This window comes from Carettochelys insculpta, chromosome 23 (genome assembly GCF_033958435.1).
Source record: "Carettochelys insculpta isolate YL-2023 chromosome 23, ASM3395843v1, whole genome shotgun sequence".
Lineage (NCBI taxonomy): Eukaryota > Metazoa > Chordata > Testudines > Carettochelyidae > Carettochelys > Carettochelys insculpta.
In genome coordinates, this window is record NC_134159.1 from 398124 (window position 1) to 412311 (window position 14188).

At 49.9% G+C, this 14188-nt stretch overlaps 1 protein-coding gene across 16 annotated transcripts in view; it reads right to left on the bottom strand.

The window, feature by feature from the left end:
- EIF4G3 (eukaryotic translation initiation factor 4 gamma 3) overlaps positions 1-14188 on the bottom strand; it is a 505170-nt gene that overhangs the window by 167688 nt on the left and 323294 nt on the right. For all 16 annotated transcript variants that reach the window (XR_012642393.1, XM_074976024.1, XM_074976018.1 and 13 more), the window contains 2 exons: positions 9878-10075; positions 6133-6279 (listed from right to left, as the gene is read on the bottom strand). Coding sequence is in view for 15 of the 16 variants with exons in the window: in XM_074976024.1 (XP_074832125.1) it covers positions 6133-6279; positions 9878-10075 (345 nt within the window). In the remaining variant the exon portion in view is untranslated. The remainder of the gene's footprint in view (positions 1-6132; positions 6280-9877; positions 10076-14188) is intronic.

A 14188-nucleotide genomic window follows, 5' to 3' on the forward strand; every position in this document is an offset into this window, starting at 1 on the left:
GAGGGCCCCACTGGTACCTGTCCCAATCATTGAAGTCCCCCTCAAGAGTACTGCCATGGACATAATTGGGCCACCAGAGAAATCCACATGGAACCATCAGCGCATACAATTTGTGGTGCACTGTGCCACCTGGCACCCAGAGGCTGTGCCCCTTTGTAATACCCTGTCCAAAACAATAGCAAGTGAGCTAATCCAGATTTTCTCTAGAGTAGGAATACCCAAAGAAATCCTAACAGACCAGGAGACACTTTCATGTCCAAGCTCATGAAGGACTCATGTGCCCTGTTCTGCATATGTGCCCTGAGGACATCAATCAATCACCCACAAACTAACAGCCTCATTGAGTGATTTAACAGGACTCTGAAAAACAAGATAAGAAAGGTGGTGAGCCATGAGGGCAAGATTGGGATACCCTGCTGCCATAAGGGAAGTTCCTCAAGCTTCTACTGGGTTCTCTCCATTTAAGCTTTTGCATGGACATAACCCCGGGGCATTCTGGACATTGCCAAAGAGATGTGAGAGGAACAGCCTAACCCAGGGAAGAACACCATTGTTCATGTGCTCCAGATGAGGGATGGGATAGCCAGAGTCACCCCATTGCTCCCTGGCCTGTCACCCAATTGTCCAAGAACATTTAGGGTGCATCTGCACGAGCTGGCTACTTTGAAGTACCCGGCACAACATCGAAATAGCACGCGTTGCGTCTACACGCGCCGTGTGCTATTTCAACATTGAAATCGACGTTACGTGGCGAGATGTCCAAATCTCTATTCCTATCTGAAGATGGGAATAGCACCCTACTTTGATGTCCAATGTCAAAGTAGGGCGTGTGTAGACGATCCACGGCCCGCTACTTTGAAATAGTGGGGTCCTCCATGGAGGCAATCAGCTGAGGGGTTGAGACGCTCTGTCCAGCCCCTGCAGGGCTCCATGTTCCCCGCGTGCAGCAGCCCTTAAAGCACCATGGACCCGCATTTCCTGTGGCAGAGAGCTGAGAGCATGCAGGCAGCAGCACACGCACGTGCTAGCCCTGCATGCCCTCCAGAGGCCCCAAACCACCACCCACGGCATCCAGCCACACCCCAGAGTGTCCCCAGGGCAACCCCCTGAGGGGACCAAGGCACCCCCAGCAGCCAAACGGGGGGCCAAAAAGAGGCAGGGCCCCTCCTGGTCAGAGGCCGAGCTCTGAGACCTGCTGGGGCTCTGGGGTGAAGAGGAGGAGCTCCACGATATGGGGAGCAAGTGGCGGAAAGCAGAAGTGTTCGCCCGACTGGCCGAGGGCCTGGCCACCCGGGGTCACCCTGCCCACACTCCAGATCACATCCGGAATAAGGTGAAGGAGTTGTGGCAGGGGTACGCCTGGGCCCGGGACTCGGCCAGCCGGTCTGGGGCCACCCCCGCTGCTTGCCGCTATTATAGGGAGCTCAGGACCATCCTGGGCCCCCAGAACACCTCCTCCCCCCCAGCCACCCTTGAAACCACGGCCAACGAGCCCCAGCAGGTCTTGGAGACGGAGTCCGGCCCGGAAACCAGACTCCACACCCCAGGGTCCGCCCGAGGAGCGCCACCTCGGGACGGTGGAGGAGGGTTCCAGCAGCGAGGAGGAAGGGCTCCTCATAGACCTCCTCTCCCAGAGCACCAGCCAGGCGTCCGCCCACCGGGGTTCCCCCGACCGTGGCAATGGATGGTCAGGTACGTACCCCACAGGGCACACACCCCCGAATTATGGGGCGGGGCACCAGACATGACCAGGAGCCTCACACACCCCCAGCGGACCCCGACCTGCAACTGCCCCGCCACAGCATGGTCCCAGGACAGTGGCATGGACATTAGTGCCCGTCAGCACCCACACCCATGGACAGCACTGAGCCCTAACCCTGGGGGCAGGGGGACCATGCAATGGGGACACCCAGAAGGGACATCACACCCACTGATGGGGGTGGAGACCCAGCACTCAAAAGGGAGTGGGGGGAATGGGCCATGGGACTATACGAACAGCCTTCCCCTCTCCTTCTCTGCAGCTGCACCATCCGAGGCCCCAGGCAGCCAGGCACCCTCTGTGGTCCCCAAGAGCCCGCCAGAGGTCAGCCACCGCCGGCACCAGGGGACACCCCTAAAGCCAGTGGGACAGTCACGACACCCCGCCGGACCCAGGGGATAGCCCTTGTGAACTCCAGCTACTGGTGGCTCTCCGGTGGCAGACAGAGGTGACCAAGGAGAGACTCCAGTTCCATCGGGACGGATCCACCCAGTACTGGGCGGTGTGGCAGGAATTCATGGGGGTGTTCCAGGACATAGCCGGGTTGATCCAGGAGGCTGTTGCCCGGCTCCCGCCACCCAACTGCCCCCCATGCTGCCCTCCCCGCCGCTCCACCCAATGCCCCCCCCCGCTGCTCCACCTGCCGCGCTGCCTGCCTCGCCGCCTGGTGCCCCACCTGCCGCACCGCCTGCTCACTGCCTGCCAGCCCCCCAGGACCAGAGCCCATTGGGGCTGAAGACCGGCCGGTGGAGGCATCCCAGCTGTACCTGATGGTCCTCCCGGCCCCTAGCTGGACTGCAGACAAGGGGGGGGGCTGCGACCCGTATCCGCTGGGGGTCGCGACCCTCCACACCTACCCCAGACTTATGGGCCGATGGCTGAGCCATCTGCTGGGCCCCCATTTGTATATAGTTGTCTCCCTTGTGTACAGCTGTTCCCCTTGTATATAGATGTCCTCCTCTGAATACTGGTTGAAGTTTTGGTTGTGCACATAACACAGTCACCAGTTTTCAATAATTCACAGTTTTATTTTTCAAAGAACCTGAGACGTGTGCTTGTTGGGGGGATGGTGTGCAGGCAGTGTGGGCAGTGTGTGAGGGGGCCCTCCAGGGAAGGCCAGGGAGATGCTCAGGGGTCTCCTTGATCAAAATGGGCCCACAGGGCCTCGCGGACCCATACCCCCTCATGGTGGGCCTGGCAACTGGGTGCGGCGGCCAGCTGGGGGAAACCCATGCCAGCATCAACTGCTCACCCCTAGACAAAGGCCTCCCCCTTGCTCTCGACAATGTTGAGAGCCTGGAGAGGCCAACGTCCAGGTGGGCAAGGAGGCACCACCAGTGGCCCTTCAGGCAGCTGAAGGTCCTCTCCACCTGGCGGGCATTGAACCGCTCCTGGCCGGTGTTGAGGTGGCTGGCGTACAGGCAAACGAGCCAGGGCTGGAGGGGGTAGGCCTCATCCACCACGAGGCAGAGGGGCATGGTGGTGTCCCCCAGAGGGAGATCCCTCTGGGGGATGTAGGTCCCTGCCTCCAGCCAGAGACACAGGCCTGAGTTCCGGAAGACATGGGCGTCATGTGTGCAGCCAGGTCGAGCCACGTAGACATCCTGGAAGCAGCCCCGGCTGTCCACCATGGCCTGCAGGACCATGGAGTGGCAGCCCCTGCGGTTGATGTATCTTCCCCCACTCTGGTCCGGGGCGCAAATGGGGATGTGGGTCCTGTCCAGGGCCCCGAAGCAGTTCAGGAACCCAATGGTGGCAAATCCGGCAACGGCTGCGTCTAGATCCCTGAGTCGGATGACCCTCTGGAGCAGCATGGCATTGAGCGCACGGACCACCTGTGGGGAGGGAACACAAGCGCCTATAAGGGTGTGCAGGGTGCCCCAGGCCCCCCTCCCGGGCACCTCCCCAGGTACCCCCTCGCCCAGCCCCACACCCAGGCCCCTCCCTCCCCAACCCCACACCCAGGCCCCCAGCTCCAGCTCCCCACCCTCCCCAGTTGTGCGTGCCCAGGCCTCCTTACCTCCATGATGATGGCCCCGAACGTGGCTTTTCCCACTCCAAACTGGTCTCCCATGGAGCAGTGGCTGTCTGGAGTGGCCAACTTCCAGACGGCTATTGCAACCCACCTCTCGATGAGGAGGCCGCACCGCATCCGTGTGTCCTGGTGCCTCAGTGCAGGGGTGAGCCACTGGCAAAGCTCCAGGAAGGTTTGCCAGAGCATGCGGAAGTTCCGCAGCCACTGGTTGTCATCCCACTCCCCCATGACCAGCTGCTGCCACCACTCAGAGCTGGTGGGGTAGCTCCAGAGGCAGTGGAGCACCCAGCGGAGGAGGAAGAGGGGGAGCCCGGTGGTCAGGGGAGTCCCCATCTACTCCCTGGGAGGGCTCCTCTGCCAGGAGCTGCTGGGTGGCCTTTCGTGCAGCACCTAGCAGGGCACTTGCTCCCTGGGTGACTATGTGGAGGGCTTCCAGCTGCTGCTGCTCCTGGGAGTCCATAACTGTTGTGCATCGGTCTGTGAGAGTGTTGCTAGCACTCTGCAGACCTCGTGCTGTGCAGACCAAGTGTGTCTGGGAGAGGCCCTTTAAAGGAGTGGCTTGCTGTTGCCCCAGATGGGCTAGTCCAGCCTGTGACACCGTCCGCATGCTTTCCTGACCCCTTATTTCGACGGAGAGCGCTTCTGTGTGTAGACGCTCTGCATTTCCTTCCGGGGCAGCTCCTTTCGATGTTCCCCATCGCTACGACGTTGAACGTCGACAGCACCAGCCCTGGAGGATGTGTAGACGATATGCGTCAAAGTAGCATATTTCGATGTTCTTACTTCGATGTAGTGTGCTAGTGTAGACGTAGCCTTAGAGAAGGTGCAAGAGGCCTAAAAGGCCTATTACAACCATCAAGCGACGCTTTGGAAGTTCCAGGTGGGAGACTGGGTGACAGTATTGGTACCAATGGCTCCTAGCCAGGTGGCAAGAGCCGTATGATGTCATAGAGGCCATTGGTGAGGTAGACTACAAAGTTTGCCAACCTGACGGGAAGCCGGAGAAAATATATCACATCAACTTACTGAAATCTTGGTGACACATAGCAGTGCAACTGGCTGCTCTGGGAGCACCACCCCAAGAAGGGAACCCACACAGACAGGTGAGAATATCCCCAGAGTTGATCCCAGATGAACAGGCAGAAGCAGCTGATATGACTGAGAAAAATCATAACATGTTTAACACAGAGCCCAGAAGAACAACTGAGGTTTACCATGGCATCATCACAGATCCATGCGTGAAGGTGAATGTTAAACCCTTTCAGATACCCACGGCAAAGTGAGGGGAGATCCAAGGCAAGGTTAAGATGACGCTGGAACTCAGAGTCACTGGGGAGTCATGCAGTCATACAGCCTGTGGCTCACGCCCATTGTGTTGGTTTTGTCATGACTTTGTTGAATGAGGTATCCAAGTTTGATGCCTACCTCATGCCACAAGTAAACGAGTTAATCATCCGACTGAGAAAGATTGGTTTTTTGTCCAACCTTGAGTTGACCAAGAGCTACTGGCACATCAATCTGGCTTTTGTGGATCTGAAAGCTGCCCTCTGCAGTGACCCAGCCCTCATAGCTCCTGATTTTAAAAAGGAGTTTATCCTGTGCACCAATCTCTTGGAAGCAGGGTTGGGGCAGTGTTGTTGCAAATGGTTGGGGAGGAACAACACCTGGTTCTGTACCTCAGCAGGAAGCTCCTGCCAAGGGAACAAGGATACGTCATTGTACAAAGGGAATGCCTTGCGGTGAAATGGGTCATGGAAAGCCTCCACTATTACCTCATCAGGCAGAAGTTCACCCTCAGAAGCAGGAAGCTTGCTAACAGTGGGGACAGTGGACGATTGAGATGCTAAAGGAGCACTCAAGGACTACGGGTCACCAAATGAAATTAATAGGTAACAGGTTTAAAACAAACAAAAGGAAGTACTTCACACAACACACAGTCAACCTGTGGAACTCCTTGCCAGAAAATGTTGTTAAGGCGCAGATCATAACAGAATTTTTTAAAAAAAGAGCTAGATAAATTCTTGACAGGATGGGCCAAGATGTTGTTTCTAGCCTTTGTTCGTCAGAAGCTGGGAATGGGCAACAGGGGATGGATCATTTGAGGATTGTCTGTTCTGGTTATTATCTCTGGGCACCAGGCATTTGCCACTGTCATCAGAGAGAATACTGGACTAGACGAACCTTTTGACTGACCCTGTATGGCCATTCTAAAGCTCAAGTATTTTTTTAATTAAACTGAGCCACAGCAATACAGGAAGCCAGAATTTTCCAAGACATTCACAGCAATTCTTCAAGATGAAACTTTCAAGGATTGCTGGTATTTTTAAAAGAAACTCACAGTAGTGGCAGCTTCAAGCTCTTTTTGCTTCTTCTCAAAAACATCATCATCAGCTTTGTCTTTTTCAAATTCCTTCTGGCAACGATTCAGTAGCAACTTGCGGAAATTTACTGTGCTCCCAGGTTTGTCGGCCATAGGCACTTTCAGCTGTATCCAATGGAAGAAAAAGGCAGGGAAAAAGCACAGTTACACATTGCATACAAAAGTGTTTGATTTCCATGTTTTATAAAAAATAACAGCAGAGTTTGCAAGTCTATTTCAATTAACCATATTGCTAACGTTTTAATTGGGGTGGGATAGCTCAGTGGTTACAGCATTGGCCTTGTAAACCCAGGGTTTGCGTTCAGTCCTTGAGGGGGGTTTCAAGGGTCTGGGGCAGGTTAGATTTAAAAAAAATGTATGTCAGCAATAGGTTCTGTTGTAAAGGCAGGGGACTGGACCTGACGATCTCTCAAGGTCCCTTCCAGTTCTATGAGATATGTATATCTCCATGTTTCATTAGACAATCATACTTTTATGAGTTTCACAATTCAAATATAAAATTTTTCTCCATGCTAAAACTTGTCTGACAACATCTTACCCTGCAAAGAATCCTGGCTAAGGATTCATGATTTTAAAAAATATGAACGTTTTAGAATACGGGGCTTGTTCATGTGTTTCAAGACTCCAAAGCTATGTGACATCAGTATATATTACTGTTAATAAAAACTCACAGAGCACTCTATATGTATTGCCCGTGTAAGAGTACACACAACATAGCTCTTCTCTTAGTAGTCACTCAATAACAAGTAGGACGTCTTCATGTCTCCCTTTTATTTGTGAACGTGTTGATGGCTGAAAGCCTGATTCTGCAGCCACAGGTCTTATCAGACAGGGCAGGTGCTGGTAGCTGTTGGAGGGGCCTGGGGCAGTTTTTGCAACTCTTTTTCTCCTTTTCTGCCTCTCCCTGTCTGTGCTGTGGCAAGACCTCTCAAATTGCACTACTGTCCTTACAGACTACCACTCTCCACTGGGGTCGGGCCCTAGGCAAAGTTCTCCCAAGTGTTGACACTGATGCTACACTTTTTCATGTGTGGCTTCAGCATGTCCTCAAATCATTTCCTCTGGCCCCCATAGCTAAGGGGACAGACAGTTACACTGGATGTCAGGGATGTCTATGAGATGCCAGTGTTTCAATAGAGGATGTTCCCATGGAGGTCTTAAATTTGTTTTTCTGGTGGAAGAGGGTGTTTCTCATGACAAGCTCATGTTCTGCACATTTCATAAGGAGGAGCTCTCCACTGGAGTTGCTGTTGCTGACTCCTTCTTTTCCCAATGGTAGTCTGCCAGAGGTCCGCATCTCTGCTGACCCTGGCATTGAAATCCTTTAAGAGAATAATCTTCTTGTCTTTGGGAAAGTCTTTCAAGACTGGGTCCAATTGGGTGTAGAACTTCTTGATGTCATCTTTGGCATCTAGAGCTGCTGCATAAGCATTCAAGACAGTTGCCTGGTAGTTTTTGGGCAAGCTTCAAGCAGAGAGTCACAAGATTGCTCACTGATGCAAACAGGGACTTCAGACAGGGTCTTTGTGAGTTTGTTCTTGATAGCAAATTCTGAATGTGTTTTTCTTCCTTTGGGTTCCTTTCCAGAAAAAGGTGTACCCTCTGCCTTCTTCTCTAAGCTGTCCTTCTTCTGGTCTACACTTTTCTGCCAGGGCAGCTGTATCAATGTTCAATCTTCACAGCTCCTGGGCAATAACTGCCATGCATTTCAGGTCACCCATTGTCTGGGTTATCCATTAGAATCTGAACATCTGAACATTCCATGTTCCAAAGCTTACTGTTTGATTTCAACCGCACAGAAGTGAACTCACTGGATGCAGTTATCCAGTCAGGGAGTTGAGGTGGACTATGTTTAGGGCACCTTTTCTAGTCCCCTCCCCATGAGGGGTGAGCAGAGTGGATCCGAAATTAGGCTTCTCTGTCATGGATGCAGCTGCCAGACAGTTCTTCTACCTCAGTTCTCGTAACAGAATGATTGATATGGACATGTACCACCTGCTGGTCCATGACAAAAAGCTTCCAGATATCACAATATCGCTCCCATCAGGATTCATCAGTCGCAGTAGGGCTTAAGCTTAGGAAAGTAATACATACAGGAAGACAGCTGTGCATGACTTATTTTAATGTGGGGGGACTTTTGCACTGCAACCACCACACAATCCTTCATGGAAAGAAGACCCAGGTCCAATGGCATGGAATGACTGGGAGTCTCCTATCCACTGCAGCCTTCATCTGCTTTCACAGCTGTTGTACCACTACCTTTGCTATCCTCCACCTGTTCTGCCACTGAGGCTCACAATGTAGCTAAATCTTATCAGATTTTCAGGGTTCGTTTCAGAAATATGCCATGCTGGGTCAGTGATCCACCAATGACAAAAACAGTGGTCAACACATGTAAAAGCCAAGGGTCCTTCCCTACATTTTACAGGTAAATGTTTCTTACCTTAAGTTTGGTGATTGGCCCTCCCCTACCTCACCTGAAACTTTCTGATGCTTGAAATGGCTTTTCTGGAGGCAGGTTTCCTTGTCTCTGAGTGACAAGACAAGCTGTTTCGGGTAGAATTATTTTTTTCCACCACTACCTCTCCTTTTCTTTTTTCCTTCCTCTTCTCTACTTCTCTCCTTCTTTTTTCCACCCTCTTTCTCCATTCTTCCTCTCTGCATTTTTAACTGCCTTTTGTGTTCGATGCTGTAACAGGTCTAATGATTGACACCAGTAATGCCTAATATAAGGCAAATGTCACTTCTGCTATGAGTTAGACAGCCATCAATCCTCTACTGTATTGTTTGTCATGATGCATCCATCCCTAGAATAAAAATCACTCAAGCTCTCTGTGGAATTGAAATTACATGGCCACAGCACAATCTTAAATGAACTCATGGGTTTGATTATGTCAGTTCCAAGAAAGGCATTACATTCCAGATTAGTAATAGTTCTTAAACCAGCCTTTTCATTTCAAGATGGCATTTGCACCATTGTTAATGAATTATACAGAGCTGTTACGAAGTAGCACACTGAGGCCCTGTTTATCTGTTTTGATTAGAGTCACTGCAGTAAAGAATCAGGATACCTACCTTCTGAGATTAAAATGTACCTCAATACAGATCAACACAATACACTCTTTTATCAAATCAATAACCAGCTTTAAAAAGTTTACATACATATGCTTTTATACCACGCATCATAAGCACTGCAAAAAGCCACTATGGGTGTAATTGAGAATACAGTTGGGAATATAAAACCATCAGTGAAAATGAGGCTCAAGACAGAAAAACTGCCAGCACCCAAGGGCAGTTGATGGTGGTGAAAGTTAGGAATTGCCTCAGATTTCTATTCACAAACTGAACACATTTACTCTGGACATCACTGACAATTTGAATTTGAAAGCTACTTCAAGGGCTGAACTACAATTCAATCACCAGATTTTCAAAGGTGCTCAGCACCCAGTAGCTCCAAATATAGGCATCAGTTTAGCATTATTGCTAATCAATTTCATTCTGGGTTTTCTGTGTGTATGTGCTGCCACTATATATAGATGAACACAAATTTTGCAATGTAAGGTTTTCCAAGATTCACTAAGAAGTTCACTAGCAAATATTAAAGGGTATAATTCTGCCCTAGATGTGTTTACATAATTTCCTTTTTAGTCCTGGGGAATAATGTTCAGCAAGGGGAGAACTTACCCACTTCATCCCCTCTTACCGTTACGAGACATCTACACATATTTGCATAAGCCACAGAAAAACTGGGCTCATCGATGGCTTTCTCAAAAACCAGGTCAATGACTCCTTTCAGTCTCTCTTCTGTATCTACAGTCAGGTCTGTTACTTGCTTCATTAGCTGATTGAACATCTGTGGTGTTAATTTGTTTAAGATACTTCGGACCTTGCGGAACAGCTCCTAAACAGGTCAGTAAAAACAGTAAGTGCAGCGCACAAGCACAGAAAGATTACAGGAGGTTATCTGAATAATGAACATTTTAAACGTGTATAGAGAAGCTTTTAAAAGCCCAGAACTCATAAACAATACATACAGCAAAACCCTCAGACAAGTTTTTAAACACAGTTTTTATCTAGTTCAGGTCAAGAAAGTATTAATTACTACTCACATAAGAGAAGTTTCTTATTATTGGAATTGCAATCTGCAGTACTTTGAAACTGAGTGATTTTTATCGTATTAACAGATTTTGACTATAACCCCATTCCAGCAAAGGCATGCTCTACTGTACAGTTTAAAACAAAATACTTGAAAGTCAGTTCTGCCTCCATTTACCCAAAAAATGGATGCTGTGGGTCTCTCTTGGAACAGCTGGAAAATGCAGGAAAATGCACCTCTCTGTTTTCTAAGATTAAAAGCTTTTCAGTTCACCTGTAATACTAACTCATCTATGGATTAACAGCAATAGAAGAACAGGGTACCTATTTTAATCAAAAGTAGCACAGGCACTTAGGAACCTAAATCTTACCAACTTTTAGTGATACAGGCTCCAAAATGCCTATGCCACTTTTGAAAAAAGGACTTGTGCAGTTAATTTTTTTTTGTATCGGATAACTTTTGAAGCACTTTAAAGACTGACAAAATAATTTATTAGGTGATGAGCTTTCATGGGACAGACCCACTTCTTCAGATCATAGCCATACTAGAACAAACGCAAAATATATAAAGCACAGAGGTCCAAAAATTGTTATCAAGGTTGACAAATCAGAAACATTGCTATTAAGGTTGGCAAATCAGAAGAGCAGGGGGTGGCAGGAGGTGGGTGTGGAGTGGGGAAGTTAAGAGTTAGATAAAACAAAGTACGTAAAAGAGTCTTTTACATATATTGAGTCTGTTCTGGTATGGCTATGATCTGAAGAAGTGGGTCTGTCCCATGAAAGCTCATCACCTAATAACTATTTTGTTAGTCTTTAAAGTGTTATTTGCCTTTTTTCTTGTTTTGATAGAATACAGACTAAGATGTCTCTCTCTCTGTCACTATTGTACCTAGAGTTAAACTTAATTAAAAGCTTTATTTTTCATCAACAAAAGTAACAAGTTTTTACTATATTTACTCTAAAACAGATTATTTTATATTCATTTAGTCAACAAGCTTGCATTTGGCAACTGGAACAAAGCTCCACTGTAATACGAAAATATTCCAGTTAATCTTCCTCTGTCCCAGATCAAAACCTGTACAAACAAATATTGCACTTTCAGTGGTTACCACATGAAAGACATGAGAGAGAGAAACCTACAGAGACTATCTGACATACGGTTGTGCTGGCACAGGCAGGACTTTGAAAGATGAAAATCTACAGAAGAATCTTCGTAGTGCTGAGGATCAGTACAGAAATAACCTTCTACATGAAGACGAAAAGAGAAGTTACTCACTTGTAGTAACGATGGTTCTTCGAGATGTGTCCCCGTGGGTGCTCCACAGTAGGTGTCGGGCTTGCCCGGCGCCGCAGATCGGAATTCTTCTAGCAGTTTCCACTGGATCATGCATGCGCCGATGCGAGCCGCTCTCTTGTGCGCCCTCGGTCATGTGCGCAATCCAGTCCCCGCCAGTTCCTTGACCAACCGCCCCAGATGCTCCTGAAAAACACCGGACAGAGATCCAAAGAGGGGAGGATGGGCGGGTAGTGGAGCACCCACGGGGACACATCTCAAAGAACCATCGTTACTACAAGCGAGTAACTTCTCTTTCTTCTTCGAGTGGTCCCCATGGGTGCTCCACAGTAGGTGACTACCCAGCAGTAACCCCAAGTAAGGAGGTGGGTACTCGATTCATGTGCAGCTTGCCCCTGAGAGGACTGCTGTTGACAGACGGGTATCCTCATCGAACACCCGATGCAGGGCATAATGCTTGGCGAAGGTGTCGTAGGATGACCAAGTCGCCGCTCTGCAAATGTCTTTCAGCGCAATTCCCTTGAAGAAGGCCGTTGATGCCGCCACTGCTCTAGTGGAGTGAACCCTGGGCGGGGCTGGCAAGGGGGTCTTTCAAAGCTCGTAGCACAGTTTTATACAGGACACAATGTGCTTTGAAATTCTCTGGGAAGAGAGGCCTTCCCCTTTCGACCTGGGAGCGAGAGACACCAGAAGCCTGTCCGTTTTATGGAAGGGCTTAGTTCTGTCTATGTAAAAGGCCAACGCCCTCCTCGCATCTAGGAGATGCAGGCATGCCTCCTTGCTGGAGCTGTGAGGCTTCGGGTAAAACGAGGGTAATAATACTATTGGTTCGTTAATGTGGAACTCCGAGGAAACTTTCGGAACAAAGGCTGGGTGTAACCGTAAGATCACCGCCTCCTTTGAGAATACTGTGCAGGGTGGTGTTGCCATCACTGCTGCAAGCTCGCTCACCCTGCGGGCTGATGCAATCGCAAGAAGGAAGGTCGTTTTCATGGTAAGTAGTCGGAGGGGTACCGTGGCTAATGGTTCGAAGGGTGGTCCCGATAGCGTGTGGAGTACCAAGTCCAAACTCCATGACGGTGGTAGCGGTTTTCGAGGAGGGTACAGGTTTACCAGCCCCTTCAAGAACCTTGTGACGATAGGATGGACGAATACGGTGGGCCCTTCCTCTTTGTGCCGAAAAGCCGATATAGCTGCAAGGTGGACCTTTAGTGAGGATAGAGAGAGCCCGTCTCGTTTGAGGTCCAATAGGTATTCTAGAATTACAGTTATAGGAACGTCAAGAGGAGCTAACTGTTTGGCAGAGCACCACATGGTAAAGCGTGTCCATTTCTGATCGTAAGTCCTCCTGGTGGAGGTCCTTTGGCTACACTCTAAGACTTGTCTTACCCTCTCCGTACACCTGCTCTCTAAGGCGCAGAGCCATGGATTAACCATGCTTGTAGGCGGAGTCCCTGAGGGTGCGGGTGCACTATGGACCCCAGAGCCTGCGTGAGTAAGTCCGGCGCTACCGGTAGGGGGAGTGGTGGACGATCCGACACGCGCAGAAGCAGGGGAAACCATTGTTGTCGGTCCCAAGTTGGAACTATGAGTATCATGCGATCTCTCTCCCTTCTGGCTTTCTGCAGAACCTTGTGGATAAGTGTTGTGGGGGGAAACGCGTAGGGTAGAGGGCCCTTCCATGAGATCATGAAGGCGTCCCTCAGGGACCCCCGCCCTATTCCTGCTCTGGAGCAGTACTGAGGGCACTTCTTGTTGCGCTGGGTGGCAAACAAATCGACTTGGGGAAACCCCCAGGTGCGAAATATGCGTCGTAGCAGGTCGGAGCGGATCTGCCATTCGTGCGTGAGTGCAAAGCGCCTGCTCAGTTGATCTGCCTTCACGTTGTGGGCGCCTGGCAAGTACGAGGCTTTCAACGTTATGTTGTTGGCAATGCACCAATTCCACAATCGGACTGCTTCTGCGCATAGCGCACGGGACCGTGCCCCTCCTTGTCGATTGATGTAGAACATGGTGGAGGTATTGTCGGTATTGATCCCGACTACTTTGCTGTGCAGGTATTTCCGAAAATGTCTGCACGCATTGAACGCTGCTCTGAGCTCCAGTACATTTCCTTTTTCTTGTATGGAGGAGTGTATACACCCAAGGTCTTAACTGTGGCCCTCGAATCTTTGCTAGAGTGGAGGACCGAGTCGGTTCATTCTGCAAACAGCTTTTGCTTGTCAAAGGGAAGATCCACGATCTTTGCCTGTAGATCTCTGGGGATACCAGAGGTCTGGAGCCAGGATTCCCTACGCATTACCACTGCTGCAGCTGTTGAGCGTGCCACTGTGTCCGCCACGTCCAAGGTAATCTGAACTCCCGTTCGCGAGGCCGCGTAGCCCTCCTGGATGATCGCCTTTAACACTGGCTTCTTGTCCTCCGGGAGGGAATCCATGAGAGAAGTGAGTCTAGAGTAACTGTCAAAGTTATGGTTTGATAAATGTGCCGCGTAGTTTGCCATTCTCAATAATAAGGTAGAGGAGGAGTAGACCTTCCTGCCGAACAGCTCTAATTTCTTAGCATCTTTATCTGTCCCCCCTGATTTGTACTGAGGCGTCTTCGACCTCTGCTGGGACGATTCGA